Source organism: Callionymus lyra, chromosome 17, assembly GCF_982586985.1.
Source record: "Callionymus lyra chromosome 17, fCalLyr1.hap1.1, whole genome shotgun sequence".
In the NCBI taxonomy this organism is placed as follows: domain Eukaryota; kingdom Metazoa; phylum Chordata; class Actinopteri; order Syngnathiformes; family Callionymidae; genus Callionymus; species Callionymus lyra.
The window spans coordinates 18,778,660-18,793,746 of record NC_141834.1 but is presented as its reverse complement, the minus strand read 5'-3'; the positions used below and the strand labels follow the sequence as shown (position 1 = coordinate 18,793,746).

Genomic DNA, 15,087 nt, shown 5'->3' with positions numbered 1-15,087 from the left:
TGAGTTTGTAAGAGCCCACTATTGTAAATCATGTAAATGATTGTTGAATTATTTATACACTTTCTTGACAAACACTGAAAGGACAAAATACGTTTTACACTGACAGAAGGTTAAAAATAACAATAATATATACTTAATATTGTGTGTATTTGATGCGTTGTACATTAAAAAAAAAGTTGTATAGTAGAAAACATGATACATTGGCTTAAGGAAAATATTTAATTCACATTTTTCGCACATATGACAAAAAACAGAGCTTAAACATCTTGACATACACAACAAACACAAACGATCTATTAATATAATTTTTCTTAATTATCAAAAACATTGTCGACCTGAAGGTAAAACCATTGGATTCTATTAGGAACAAGATCAAGTCCCGGATATAATCCCAGGTGTAACAAGAACTGAAAGGCTCAGAAGGGGGCAACAAGAGACACAAAGTGTGAAGATAAAAACTTCCACTGTAATTACACTTAAGCTCTATGAGGTAAACTGTCAAAGGTGAACCGGGATTACAACTGATCTGAGGATCAACTTCATCTCATCCCAGGCTTGATGTCTGACGCTTTCAGATTTCTCTTCCACACTGGAGGGATCTGTCGAGTGAGGGAAAGGAGAACGTTTAAAATGTATTATTATGGCACCATTATATAATAATATGTTATCAGTACAAAGATTCAAGTTTACATTTTGATTTAATTTCAAACAACAATAAAGATTGTTTTGCTCAATAACATACTTTCATTGGTGCTGTAGGCTCCAGATTCCGTCCCAGAAAAGACAACAGTCTCCTCCATATCAACCCGCTGCCCAAGAACATGAAGCCTGTGACCATCCAGAAGAATCGAGCGTCCTGCCAACGAAAACAGAAGATACGCCGCGTTCAAACATTCGACATGAACCCAGGAATGAAACCAGATCCGAGGATCTCACCTCTTCAAAGGACGACTCCAGGTTCATCCCGAAGGCAACCCCGATGAGACCGAACAGGGAGAGGGAGAAGGTTCCCATGGTGAGCTGGAGATTCAAGCGCATCATGGTGTTTCTATGGCTGAGAGGAACACAAAGAGGTGGAGTCTCGAGGAGCCGACGAACAAAAGCGGTGTTCAGAAGTGGTCAGTACCTGTCCAGGTTGATGAAGATGACGCTCTCAGAGTCGTCGATCAAACCCTTCAGCTCTCTGGCCGTGTTCCCCAGCTCCTCGGCCTGAAGACACATGTTTTAATGGCAATAATGTGCATTTACTGTCAAAGATCCCTCTATAAACTCGATTAAAATTATTTTTAAAATGGTTAAAATGATTGAAATTAAGCTTCAATTACATTGTTTATAACAAGTTAAAATTCAGCCGCAGTCCTTCTTTTAATGTTAAATATATGTATCCAAATTAAGGAAACACACAACAGGAAGTGGGATTATAGTAGTGAAAATAAATCAATAAATAAATCTATTAACTGACCTGCATGTAGTAATTCTCCAGCAACAGTTCCATCTCTTCAGCGTGATCGATCCCCAAACTACTCTCTTCACTAAAAAGTTAGTGAATGTTTGTTAATGTTGAGATAAACAGAGAAAACACTGCCAAAAAACAGGAAGAGAAATTAAAAGTTTTCCATAGAATTATCTTGATATGAACTGACACTTTTAATAAAAATATAGTTCATTTTTTTCCTTAATATACAACATTTAATGTAGTTTTACTGATCAAATGTATGAAGAAAGAGAGAACTAAACAATACAATTGATGACGTATTACATTGTTATCACGTCACAGCGGTAAATATGAACAAACAAACGTTTGTTTTATTATTGTAACTAATCATCGATATCGAAACATGGCGGAAGTACTATAGTCCCATTGAAAGCCAACCCAGGTCCCGGAAAGCAATATATAGACTCGCCTGCTCCTATATCTACCACGTGACCGCGTGGCCTAATGGATAAGGCGTCTGACTTCGAATCAGAAGATTGAGGGTTCGAGTCCCTTCGTGGTCGACTTTTTTGAGTCTTGATTTTACTTTCTTAAAAAAATCTTTTACATCTCCAGTATATATTGTTTTACTTTAAATATTTTATATATACATTTTATTTCTTAAATACGTAAAAAATAATCCCCGTTCAAAGCTGCTGTTACGATCCAAATCCAAAGCTAGGTGGCGCCAAATAGCCGATTTAACTATAAGCCAAACAAATCCCTTGTAAATGGAATAATTGTGTAGCTTTACTTTTAATTGTATCGAAAGTTAAATTGTGTTTGTGACTCACAAGACTCTGGGGTCAGACCACTTGGTGAGACAAAGTTCTTCGGTGATTTCTTCTTCGTCCAAAATCTTCAACAACGACTCCTTAAAAACTCTGATGTCCGTCTCCAGCTCCGATAAACTGTCGACACGAGAGGTTCAGACCAGGAGAGTAAACTTCATTTAAATGACTTTTAAAGTACCTTTTGCTGTTCTGCAGGAGTATGTGTAGTTTACTTCTATCAGCAGAGAGTATCTTGGGATCCAGGAGGTACTCCAGCGTGTCCAGTATCGCCGGTTCAACTTCGTTCAGTCGACCCTGGAGCGTGTTCACCTGAGCGGACATTAAACACACGTATATATATATATCCAGTCGTATGAGGTCACGGGAGGATGGACTCTCACCGTGTGCTGCAGGATGGCCTCCAGAGCTCGGAACTCGAAGGGAAGCTGATGCGTGTGAGACGCCAGCTGAGGCGCGAGCTCCATCACCAGCCAGCGCTCCAGACCCAGGCCACGGAAATCCAAGAGCAGCAGGGACTGAGGGGTGATGATGGCCTTCAGAGACTGAGCACAGAAACACATTAGAAACAACAAGATTCATCGATGGAAGGTAGAAAACTGACCAGAAACTGTTTCCTTCAACTGAGAAAAATCTCTAAACTTAGGAAAATGTTGTCACAACATGGAGCTTGTAATCCACGTGTTTGTGTTGTTTAGACTATTGTAACAGTTTGTTTACATGTCTTAGCAAGAAGGATCTGTCTCGCTTGTAGTTCATACAAAACTCTGCAGCCAGAATTCTGACCCGCTCTAGTAGAAGAACTCACATTTCTCCGATCCTTAAAACTCTTCACTGGCTGCCAGTTTCTTTCAGGATCAACTTTAAAATTCTGGTTCTTACTTTCAGATCTATTCATGGTCAGACCTTCCATCAGTGATCTGATCCAGACTTACAGCCCAGCTCGGGCTCTGAGGTCTGTGGATCAGAATCTACTGATGGTTCCTGAACACGCTTCAGGACCAGAGGAGAGAAATCCTTCCAGACTGTTGCTCCTAAGCTTTGGAACCATCTCTGTGTTTGATGATCTACTGACTCCTTCAAGAAACATATTAAGACGTTTTTATTTGTTCAGGCTTTTCCTTGATTTTCTGGAACTCCTGTTGTCTTCTCAGTTTTTATCTTGACCTTTAAAGTATATACTTTATTGAATATTGTTTTGATTGTTTAAGCGCTTTGTGACCCTGTTCTGGAAAAGCGCTATACAAACAAAAATTACTTCCTTACTTACTTACAAGAAAATAATTACTTTTATAGATATTTACAACCGAGACATTTGGAGACGGTGTGGAGGCTGGAGTGTCGATCACACAGGTTTTTTGGGTCATGCACCAGATTGTAACTATTCTGGAATGATGTCATGTGGGAGGAGATTCTGGGCTTCAGGGTTGCAAAGAATCCACGATATCTGTACTTTGGTCTATCTTGGACCGTTATAGATAAGACAGATCTGTATCTTTTTAACATTCTAACTATAGCCTGTAAAAAAAGGAATCACCAGAAATTGGTTACAAAGTCAATCTCTGAGACGGGATCAGTGGCTGGATATAGTGGAGAACATATTTCTCATGGAAGAATTGACATTTCATCGAAGAATTAAGGCAGAAAGACACAACAAACACTGGAGTGGACTGACGATCAAAAACGAAAAAATGAAATGAAAAATGAAATGAAAAAATGAAATGAAAACGAAAAAATGCCTCAGCACAATGTGAAAAGCATGTAAAAACCCTTGTTTTTCTTTTTCTTTTCTTTTAATTATTTTATTCTAATTTTTGTCCTACGCTTGTACTATCGCGTTTGTCCCGTGATTATATTGAAAAATCGAGATATATATATATAAAAAGTATTGAATCATTATTATTTTTGAATAATGTTATGCAATTATTTATATATAAATGCAAGTCAATATCGAATTCAATTAATTTAATTTACAACGTCTATTTCTCTCTGCTTCTACCACGTGACCGCGTGGCCTAATGGATAAGGCGTCTGACTTCGAATCAGAAGATTGAGGGTTCGAGTCCCTTCGTGGTCGACTTTTTTGAGTGTTGATTTTACATTCTTAAAAAAATCTTATACATCTCTAGTATATATTGTTTGTAACTATTCTGGAATTATGTCAAATATATGCTCCTTAAAAGTACATAAAGGGAAACAATTCAAATTTCCCGAATTTTCTACTCACTCTCATGTCGATAAAGGGTTAGGATTATTTTTAGAGGCATAAATGCATGTTCATTCTAATGTAGCGACCAGGACTCACTTTTAAATTGTCCAAAGAAATACACACAAAAAAACCAGATACCTCCAAACTGCTAATAGTAGTGATTAAACAGTAACAGAGCAAATAGTGCAAAACACACAGAATTATCTTCCCCAAAAATGAACTGTTGACTTTGACCCGTGAAGGTTTTCAGAGATGGGGGCGTGATGAGTCGACAAATGTTGTCGTTTCACATCCATAGATCCACACCAGGTGACATACTTTGTTTCATAAAGAACTGAAGCTGCTCACAGACGACTGAACACTGCAGGTAAAGTAGCTCTTTTGTTAAAATCGTTTTCTTTATCTATCTATCTATCTATCTATCTATCTATCTATCTATCTATCTATCTATCTATCTATCTATTTTTCCATCCATCTATCGCTTCTTCACACTCCCACATGAATTGTTTAATTACATCAGCCAAGGAGATATGTCATGCGTTTATAGCCTAGATTTGAAGTGAACAATTATGAGACAAAAACAACGTGTTAAGATTGTGGTGTGGGCTGTTTTGAGTGGCAGTTCTGTTCATAAGTTGAACCTCAAAAAAAGACTAGGAACCTTTTTTTTTTACAATTAATATCACTTTTTTAAATAAAAATAAATAAAAAATAAAATAGGGGTGTGAATAGGCAATAATCTGCCATGACGATACATATAATAATAGAGAGGCAACGATACCATATATAGTGATACTGTAGTAACAAGTATATATGTGTAATATTGTTGAGTACTTGACTCTGGTGTTGTGATAGTGTAGTAACAAGTATATATGTGTAATATTGTTGAGTACTTGACTCTGGTGTTGTGATAGTGTAGTAACAAGGATATATGTGTAGTATTGTCCAGTACTTGACTCTGGTGTTGTAGTATTTACAGACCACATGACTCTTGACGAAGTAGTAACTGCTTTCATTTGTTTTCAAATCAAAATATGTCCAAACATCAGCATTAAAAGCTACTGGAGTCACTGTATCCTCTCGTCCTCAGTCATTGTTCCTTTAGCTGCGGAGGACGTAATGAATGCTGCCATTTAGCAGCAGGAAGTTTAATTGCGACACGAAAATGAACAAACACGGAAAATAATGGTATTTATATTTTTTTAAGTAAACAATGGAATTATTTTAGAGACACTCCATTTAAATGTCAAACATAAGAGAACATTCAAATACAATTTGAAAGCCAAATAAAAAAAGGATAAATAGTTGTTAAATATCAATATGGAATTGTGAAAAAAAATATTGCGTTGTTTAAGTGTATAATTTTTTCTTCCACCCCAAGTTTTTTTTTATTTTATTTTTTATTTAAATCGGATTTGTTTTGAACAATCATGATTGATGTGGTAAAAACAATGCTCTTCACCAGGTAACTTTGTCTGGGCTAATGACTTTAGGGGAAAACGCTCTTACGGCAATAGCAACAGGGGCTCGACGACATTGCAACTACACTGTCTCAACACTTGGGGGAGCCATAAACGCCTAATTCAATCTGACATGTCGCCATTTTAACTGACGTGGAGGATTTCATTGCAGGATGAAGCGACTCAGTGCTGCCCTCCTGTTGACTCTGGTGATCACCAGCTGGGCCAGAGAGAAGGGATGTCCGACCTCAGCGAGAGACTGCAACCAGTGCATCCAGGCGGACCCCAAGTGTTCCTGGTGCAGCACCCCCGGTGTCCAAGCACGATGCAACACTGAGAAAAGGCATCTTCGAGCCAAATGTACCGACTTGTACAACCCTACAGGCGAGCTCTCCATCATCAGAAATGTACCCAGGTGAGAGTCGTGTTTCTGTGGAAGTATCTCAGTGACGGCACAATATTGTTGAATTTAGCATTTAACTATTAATGAAAAAAAAGAAATTAAACTTCAATTATTGAATAAAATCACTCTAAAATGCGTAAAAAGTATATGCTTGAGTCTACTGTATCCTCTCATCCCCAGTAGGGATCGCACAGGATTGTATTGCTGCCAACTAGTGGCCGGGGGTTTAAATGCAACACAAAAATGAACAAACGCTGTTAATATTTGCGTGTTCATTTTAAAATAGATATTTTTTTAATAACTAAAACAGAATGTAACTGAAATAATTAAATTATTTAAAAAAACTTCAATACATTTAGATGTTAAATTCAACCACACAATATAGCGACGTCACTGATTTACCTCGTTCTTATATCTAATTACATCAACTCTGTGAAGGCGCGCCAGGACTCTCGAGGACGGGGTCGAGGTACTGCTGGAGCCACAGATGGTTTCCCTCAGACTCAGACCCGGTCTGGTCCAGTCCTTCCTCTTGGCCGTCACCACGGACCGGCCGACCTCAGACATGGACATAAGTGGAGCGCCCGACGGCCTCAACATCACCTTCGCCGGCAAAAACAAAGACGCTCACGTTGTCAACGTAACGACTTTTCTCTGCACTCGTGGTGTCAAAACATACAAATATCTATCAGCTGTTGACGCTACAATGAAACCAATATGTATTTACATGACAGGAAGTAGGAGTCGGACTTTGATACAGTCTTTATATTCCCAGAGGCTTAATTTAATTTAAGTATATCAGTGTCATCATTTTAAAAGTGGATCCCATTAATTATTTATTGAAATCAATTTATTTAAGATCTAAATTATTCTTCAATAATTAAATATACAATTAACTGAAACAAATCAAAGATGATTTTCCCAATTAATTATTCATTTTTTAAAGGTTTGGTAATCTTATTTGAATAATTAAAAAATACATTTTCTAGATCTAGAATATTTTGTAGCCTTTTAAATTAATTATAAAAATGTTTTTATATATATTTATATAGATGTTTAAAAGTATATTGAATAGGAAATAAGGAGATAAGGAGAGCTTAATGCTAAAGCTAATTGGCAAAGCTAAATGCTAACACTTAGGCATGTGTTCACCTTATATTTTATATTGTTTTATATTGTTTGTTACAATGTCATTGAAAACTATTTTGCTGCACTCTTAATTAAACAGCTACGAATTCCATAAAAGAAAATTTAGGAACATTTATTTTAGATTAAATACAATTACAATATGAAACTATATGTGTAAACAACATTTTTATAAATATTTTATTAAAAAACAATTGAAATTAAACTTCTTAATTTACAATTTATCAATTCAAAAATTCACTATATACATTATTCAATTATTCCCAAAAGAACCAACTTATGTTTAAAACATTTCAATAAAATAATTTAAATGCTAAATTAGCAACGATATACTTCAACGATGTCATCTTTATAGATCTAAATATAAACATGAATCTACTTTGATTTCGAGACAAACATAAAATGACTCGACATTAGTTTGACACTTTTGTCCCTCGTTCTAACTCCTGATGTTCCAGGTCCAGGTGCCGGCGGATCATTGTCGCGCTCAGGGCGGTGCCGGGAACAGCACCGGACCCTGGTCGGTCCGCATCACACCCCGGGGACTCCCACAGAGTCTGGAGTTGACGGTCCACGTGGAGTGTGAGTTCACGGCATCGTGAAAAACGACTCGCCGCAAACGTAACACGAGCGTCTCCTCAGGCGAGTGCGAGTGCATGAGGAGTCGCGAGGACAACAGCGCCTCCTGCAGCGGTCGCGGCGCCTGGCAGTGTGGCGCCTGCCGGTGCGACCAGCCCTACGTCGGGATACATTGCGAGGGTTCTATGGACGACGAGATGTGTCGCTCGCGTCCCGGCGCTCCGGTGTGCGATGGCCACGGCGAGTGCGAGGGCGGCGAGTGCGTCTGTAAAGTCAGAGAAAACCCCAGAGAGCGATACTCCGGGAGGTTCTGCGAGTGCGACAACTTCAACTGTGACTCCAGTAGCAACAAGTAAGACTTCGGATTTCACTCGACCCTAGTTTATCGGGGGGGGTGGCTTAGAGTAGAGACACGTAGTACAAGGACGTATTTGTAGTATTGTCCAGTACTTGACTCTGGTGTTGTAGTATTTACAGACCACATGACTCTTGACAAAGTCGTAACTGATTTCATTTGTTTTCAAACCAAAATATGTCCAAACATCAGCTTTAAAAGCTGCTGGAGTCACTGTATCCTCTCGTCCTCAGTCTGGTGTTGCAGAATTTACAGACCACATGACTCTTGATGAAGTTGTAACTGCTTTCGTCGGTTTTCAAATCAAAATATGTCCAAACGTCAGCTTTAAAAGCTGCTGGACTCACTGTATCCTCTAGTCCTCAGCCATCTTGTGGGATCATTGTAGTACTGATCAAGTACTTGACTCTGGTGTTGTAGTATTTACAGACCACATGACTCTTGACGAAGTCGTAACTGCTTTCATTCGTTTTCAAACCAAAAGCTTTAAAAGCTGCTGGAGTCACTGTATCCTCTCGTCCTCAGTCATAGCCAGGATTTCATTGTTTGTTTTATCTCCCAAGGACGTAATGACTGCTGCCATATAGAGGCTGGAACTTTAATTACAACACAAAAATGAACAAACTCTATATTTGTATGTTAATTATACATAAAAATGAAAAATAAAAACAAATTATTGTATTGAAACATAAACCATAAAAGAACTATATATAAGGTAAAATCCAATTTGAGAGGAAAACATGATAATAATGTAGAATATCAATATGGTATTGGTAAAAAAAAAACGTTAGTATGTTTATATTTTCTTACACCCCTAGACCTGAATAGCTCCCAGAAAGCTTTGCCGCCCAGCCAACCAATGACAGCTGAACCAGAACCATCAGTAGATTCTGATCCACAGACCTCAGAGCCCGAGCTGGGGTGTAAGTCTGGATCAGTGATCACTGATGGAAGGTGTGACCATGAATATATCTGAAAGTAAGAATTTTAAAATGGATCCTGAAAGAAACTGGCAGCCAGTGAAGAGTTTTAAGGATCAGGAGAAATGTGAGTTCTTCTACTAGAGCAGGTCAGAATTCTGGCTGCAGAGTTTTGTATGAACTGCAGGCAAGACACATCCTTCTTGTTTAGACACAAGAATTAACTATTACAATAGTCTCTGCGGTCTGCAGTTTTTGTAAAAGTTTTAACAAACGACTGATGTCGTGGTCTCTCTGGACAGGATCTGTGGAGGTCACGGGTCGTGTGAGTGCAGGACCTGCGTCTGCAATGAAGGCTGGGTCGGCTCTGCCTGCGACTGCCCCAAAGACGTGGACGCCTGCATGGCGTCCAACGGGCTGATATGCAACGGGAGGGGAGTCTGCGAATGCGGGGTCTGCAGGTGTAACCTCCCGTTTCAGGGTCCCACCTGTGAGGTGTGTCCCACCTGTGCCGGCGTGTGCGCACAGACCAAAGATTGTGTGGAGTGTCGGGCGTTCAGGACCGGACCCAACAAGAACACGTGAGCGAAGAGATATTTTCAAAGAGTTCATTTCATTCACTTCCTCTTTTCTTAAACTCCATTCATCCTTTTGGAGGTTTTACATGGAAGTAAATCAGTGTCATCAGAATATTGAATGTTTCTAATGTTGTAACTTTGTTGAAATGTTGTTTTTTTTAAGCATTTGTTTATATTTGTTGAGTAATTTAATCTAATAATTTATACTATGAAAGGAGGATTTTTTTTTTTTTCGAATGATTGAATTATAAATTTCCAATATTTTCAAATACATTTTATTTTGATTAAAATATTTAAAAAACACACTAAATTCAATTTTCTTCCATTTCTTAAATTTAAAAAATCAATATAAATATGTCGCTATATTAGTGAGATTTTTATATTGAATTTAAAAGACTGCAAATTTGAAAATGTTTAATTTAGAAAAAACATTTTCGAATTATTGGAATTATTATTATATATTAAATACAACTAATTTAACCTTTTAATGTACAATTTATTCAGTTAAATTGTTTAAAAAACAAATTCAATATTTCAATATAGAAATGATTTAATTACATTATTTAAAAAATAATTTAATGATTAGAAAAAAAAAACAGAAACAACATTTCAATATATTCTCATGACACCGATAAACTTCAAAAATGTTTAATTTTTTTTGGAAGATCATTTAAAAAAGGTCGAGTTAGTTTCTTTTAAAACCTAGATTTTCGTTCTGCAGCTGATATTTGCTCAAAAGAAGTTAAAATAGCCGTTTTTCTCAAGGTTTAAATTTGAAGAAATAAACCAGATCGCGGTGGAAATGCTTTCTAGACCATAATAAACTCAGGATTTAGGAAAAGGATGGATTTGAAACACGTTCTTTCGGTCCCGCAGGTGCGAGCAGGACTGTGCGGACATCACGGTGAGGACGGTGGAGTCCAAAGAGGAACTAAACAAAGACGGACGAGCTTCCATGTGTAGAGAGCGAGACGTCGACGACTGTTTCTACTATTACTCTGTGCGACGATCAGCTGGAGCCACGGACGCCACCGTGTTAAAAGTGAGAGATTGTCCTGGTGAAAAATTATCTCTTTTTGGTTTCGTATGAGACGTTTCGGAAAAATAAATGATTCAAATCCCTCTATAGAAACATGTGAACCATAGATGATCTAATAAAAAGCTCTCACCTCCATTCGTATAATGATGCAGTTCTGTCGGGTCGTGAGGCTGGTGCTGTGTTGGAAGCGAAGATCTCGGGCTTGAAGACTGAGTTCCTGGCAGAGTTCGTTTTTCTTCTTCTCTGTGAATTAAAGAATAAAATTAATCGGAGGTTCACGATGACTTTCCAACATGGCGTCGCACAGAAGTTTAGCTGCGTCAGAGCTCCTGGTTTGAAAAGAAAACAACAGACGGATTATTTCTTGTTTCTCTCAGTAGATGAACATGTCAGAATGAAAGATAGTTTGAACTAAACTTGGCAGACTTTAAGTAAGTCATTTTTATTTTTATAGCGCTTTTCCAGACCAGGGTCACAAAGCGCTTAAACAATCAAAACAATTTGCTGCAACTACAGGATTGATAAGGAGAGTCTAATGCTAAAGCTAATTTTCTAAAGCTTAATGCTAAAGCTCAATGCTAAGGCTAAATGATAAAGCTCAATGCCAAGGCTAAATGCTAAAGCTAGATGTTAAAGCTCAACGCTAAGGCTAAATGCTAAAGCTAGATGCTAAAGCTAAATGCTAATGCTAAATGTTAAAGCTCAATGCTAAGGCTAAACGCTTAGGCATGATAATGAAAAGGAAAACAAAACTGTATTAAAAAAAAACTGAAAAAAAAGTAGAAAAACTAATAAATCAATAGTTACTCCAGTGATTTTTTTAATCAAGTTAATTTTCAAGAACTCACCGAACGATGTGACATTTCCCTCTTGGTCGAATTTCATCTGTGAAATAAATGTAAAAACAAATAAACATTACAGTTGCAAAGTTAATTGAGAATTAAATAACATTTACCACGACAAAGGCTGGAGCGGCGCTGGACAGAGGTGCGTCGGTCACTCTGTGTCGGACGAACGAAACTGTTCGAAGAGAAAAAAATGACAAATAATCTTCTTGAAAATCCCTAAAACCGCTTAAAACTTCAGATGTATTCAGCTTTAGGATTGCTTTAGGCACATGTATATAAAATATCATTTAAAAAAAACATGAAAACTATCTATAACTGAAAAATAAATTCACAATAAAACTTTGAAATTAATTTCTGGATTTATTTAGTAGCCGCTGACCTCATTATAAACCAGACCAGAGTAAAGTATAAAAGTATTTATCATTAGGTCAAAGAATAATCTAACTCCACAAGCGTCTGATAGCTAACTAACAATTTTAGTTTGGATTTATTATACACAACAATAGCATAACATGTTTGTTTTTTTACGTTTAACCCTCTTATTTGTTTGTTAATGACTTGGTTATTTACTATTTATTTCTCTTCTATATAATGTTTTGGATAAACTTTCACATTTAATAATTTAATATTTTCTTTTTCATTTTAAAAGTAGTGTATTGTTTTTAGCTTTGTTATAAATCGTTGTGGGTTAATTACATATTTTTTCTTTTCTTTTTTTCCTTTCTTCTTTTGATTTGACGGTCCCTTACACCAGTCACCGTAGATAATGTGGTCCCTGAATAAACGTTATTGCCATTGATCCCTACAACTTAAGTTGAATTCAATACTTTTAAAGACTTTCTTTAACACTAGTTGATGTTAAACCTTAGACCAATTTATCAATATTGAAAAAAAGAGAAACCACCCTTTATTGCCTTATCGTTCTGCCTTTAGGGACAATTTTAGTCAAATATGTATGTTTTTAAAACATAAAATAAAATACAATTTCCAGCACTAAGTACGCCTAAATGATCGATGAATTCACACTTAATGGATTTGATTGTTCCAGTATTGTCATCCTGTCAATCTGTGCATTTTATTTTTTCAATCTTAACATAGTATCTGTAACTTGTTTTAAAAAATAAATAAATTTAACTTAATATTTCTTGATTTAAAAAGAACATTTTTAATGCCAATTAAGTTATTGTATTTAGAATCATTCAATGTTTGTTTAGACTTTTTAAGAGAAACCGTCAGAGAAACACTTCTTTATTGCACGAGTTTAGGGACAATTTTAATCAAATATGTATGTTTTAAAAAAAATAAAATACAATTTCCAGCACAAAGTACGCCTAAATGATCGATGAATTCACACTTCATGGATTTGATTGTTACGCTATAGTCATTGTGTAAATCTGAACATTTTATTTTTTCAATCTTTATAAAGATGTTGCAATTAACATAGTATCTGTAACTTGTTTAAAAAAATAAATTAATTTAACTTGATTTTTCTAGATTCAAAACGTACATTTTTAATGTCAATGAAGTTTAAGTTTGATCTATGTTCTATGTTCTTTAGACTTAGATTGTATCATCTTGTTATTTCCCTTTATTTCTCTTTGTTCTTGTTCTTATTTAATTTATTTTTTATGAATAATTTCTGTATTGCTGTGGCTAATTGGAAAAAAAATAAACAATTTCCCTCAGGAGACCTCCTGAGGGATCAATAAAGTTCTACCTAACCTACCTCACCTAAGTTCTTGTATTTTTAATCATTAATGGTTTGTTTAGACTTTTTAAGAGAAACTGTCATTGAAACACTTATTTATTGCATGACTTTAGGGACAATTCTAGCAAAATGTTTATGTTTTTAAAACATAAAATAAATACAATGCACTGTAAAAAAGTACCTGAGTTTTTAACGTAGCATTAGAATAATAGAATGTTTCTCAATCTGGTTCTCACCTGGGAATCTTGGACCTTCTTGCAGCAGCTTCTTCTGTCCAGAACCTGCGAGTCTCCAGCTCTGATCTTCAGACGCACTCAGACTCGAACCTTCACTGAAGCTGCGACTCCACGTCACTTTGTCTCCAAACATCTCAGTTCGTGTCCCTCTGACGCAGGAGAACAAACCACGAGCGAGCTTTGGATGGACGAGTCTGGAGAACATGCCTGGAGTCCTGGAGAACATGCCTGGAGTCCTCAGACCAGCAGACCTCAACACCGTGTGCAGGGTCATGACCAGGAACAAGATCAAATGATACAAGAAGATCTGAGTCAGACCTGATGGAGATAAACCATAATAGATCGAGAAGATCCTTGGCTCATGATTCCACGATTCGGTTCCATCTCAAAAAGTCAAACATCAAAAGCATCAACAAACTTTCCAGGCTCTGAGCTGATGGTTCGATTGCTTTGGTCTGGACAGGATCTGAGGAGATTGTCGAGCGACGCTGTTATTATTTAACTGTTGAAAAAAGTCACTGACACTAGAGGAATATTTGAATTATAGAAGTAACGTAAAAAAAAGAATGCTGTCATTTGACAGGTGAACACTAGCGAACGTGACGGACCATGATGCACCGCGGCGAGCAAAGATCGTCTACGCAACAGACAGATGAGGGAGACGTCAAGTAAAAGAAAGAAGGAAGAGACACATTTTTAACGTCATTATTTTTTAAATATACAGGATTTTTTCTTAAACGGCATTTTAATAATATAAATTATAATCTTTATAATTATATAATTGACACATCTCTAAGGATTGATTCATTTTTTATTAAATGTTTTTTAGAAGGTGTCTAGACTTAAAGGTTGAGTTTTAACAATTAAAATTAAATTAAATAAACCGAGCAAGTTTATCGAACTTTCGACCGATCATGGTTCACGTGACAGTTAAACTAACCCTTGTTACTGAATGTTAAAGGCTTTGAATGAAAAAATATTGAAATAAAAAGATATCATAATAAAACACATGTTATTTTTTAATTATCGGAATTATAATATCAAACTGTACGTGTAAAAAAATGCATTAATTTTGAAAATATTCGATTAACATTTCTAATTTAATTTACAAAAATAAATTCGACTTTTCAATATAAACATTATTTGATTTAATTATATTATCAACAACTCAACCTATTATAGAAACTATTGAATACAAGTATTAGTGATGCTTTTAAAACGTTTTTTTATCAATGTTAAAACGTTTTAAATATTAGATTAAACCATCCCATATTCTGTCTCTGATGAACATTTTCAATCGTGTCTTCACTGATCAGCGACGATCTTTGTTTCTCCGCTGTT

At 36.3% G+C, this 15,087-nt stretch overlaps 2 protein-coding genes and 2 non-coding genes across 4 annotated transcripts; 3 read left to right on the top strand and 1 right to left on the bottom strand.

Moving 5' to 3' along the window:
* Positions 1 to 160: 160 nt before the first annotated feature.
* mrs2 (magnesium transporter MRS2) lies at positions 161 to 14,344 on the bottom strand. The gene is made up of 12 exons (XM_087813293.1): positions 13,747 to 14,344; positions 11,910 to 11,974; positions 11,803 to 11,839; positions 11,085 to 11,197; positions 2,649 to 2,810; positions 2,447 to 2,577; positions 2,269 to 2,385; positions 1,463 to 1,532; positions 1,127 to 1,209; positions 937 to 1,054; positions 743 to 856; positions 161 to 599 (listed from the first exon to the last, which is right to left on the bottom strand). Exons 1-12 carry the CDS (start codon positions 14,018 to 14,020, stop codon positions 540 to 542), a joined length of 1,344 nt encoding a protein of 447 aa, XP_087669419.1. The 5' UTR covers positions 14,021 to 14,344; the 3' UTR covers positions 161 to 539.
* trnar-ucg (transfer RNA arginine (anticodon UCG)) lies at positions 1,926 to 1,998 on the top strand. The gene has a single exon. It is a non-coding gene; the product is annotated as a tRNA-Arg (tRNA).
* On the top strand, positions 4,270 to 4,342 carry trnar-ucg (transfer RNA arginine (anticodon UCG)). The gene has a single exon. It is a non-coding gene; the product is annotated as a tRNA-Arg (tRNA).
* On the top strand, positions 4,754 to 11,089 carry LOC148062879 (integrin beta-1-like). The gene is made up of 7 exons (XM_087813292.1): positions 4,754 to 4,841; positions 6,107 to 6,349; positions 6,776 to 6,977; positions 7,942 to 8,065; positions 8,126 to 8,414; positions 9,640 to 9,918; positions 10,792 to 11,089. Exons 2-7 carry the CDS (start codon positions 6,108 to 6,110, stop codon positions 11,003 to 11,005), a joined length of 1,350 nt encoding a protein of 449 aa, XP_087669418.1. The 5' UTR covers positions 4,754 to 4,841; position 6,107; the 3' UTR covers positions 11,006 to 11,089.
* Positions 14,345 to 15,087: the final 743 nt, after the last annotated feature.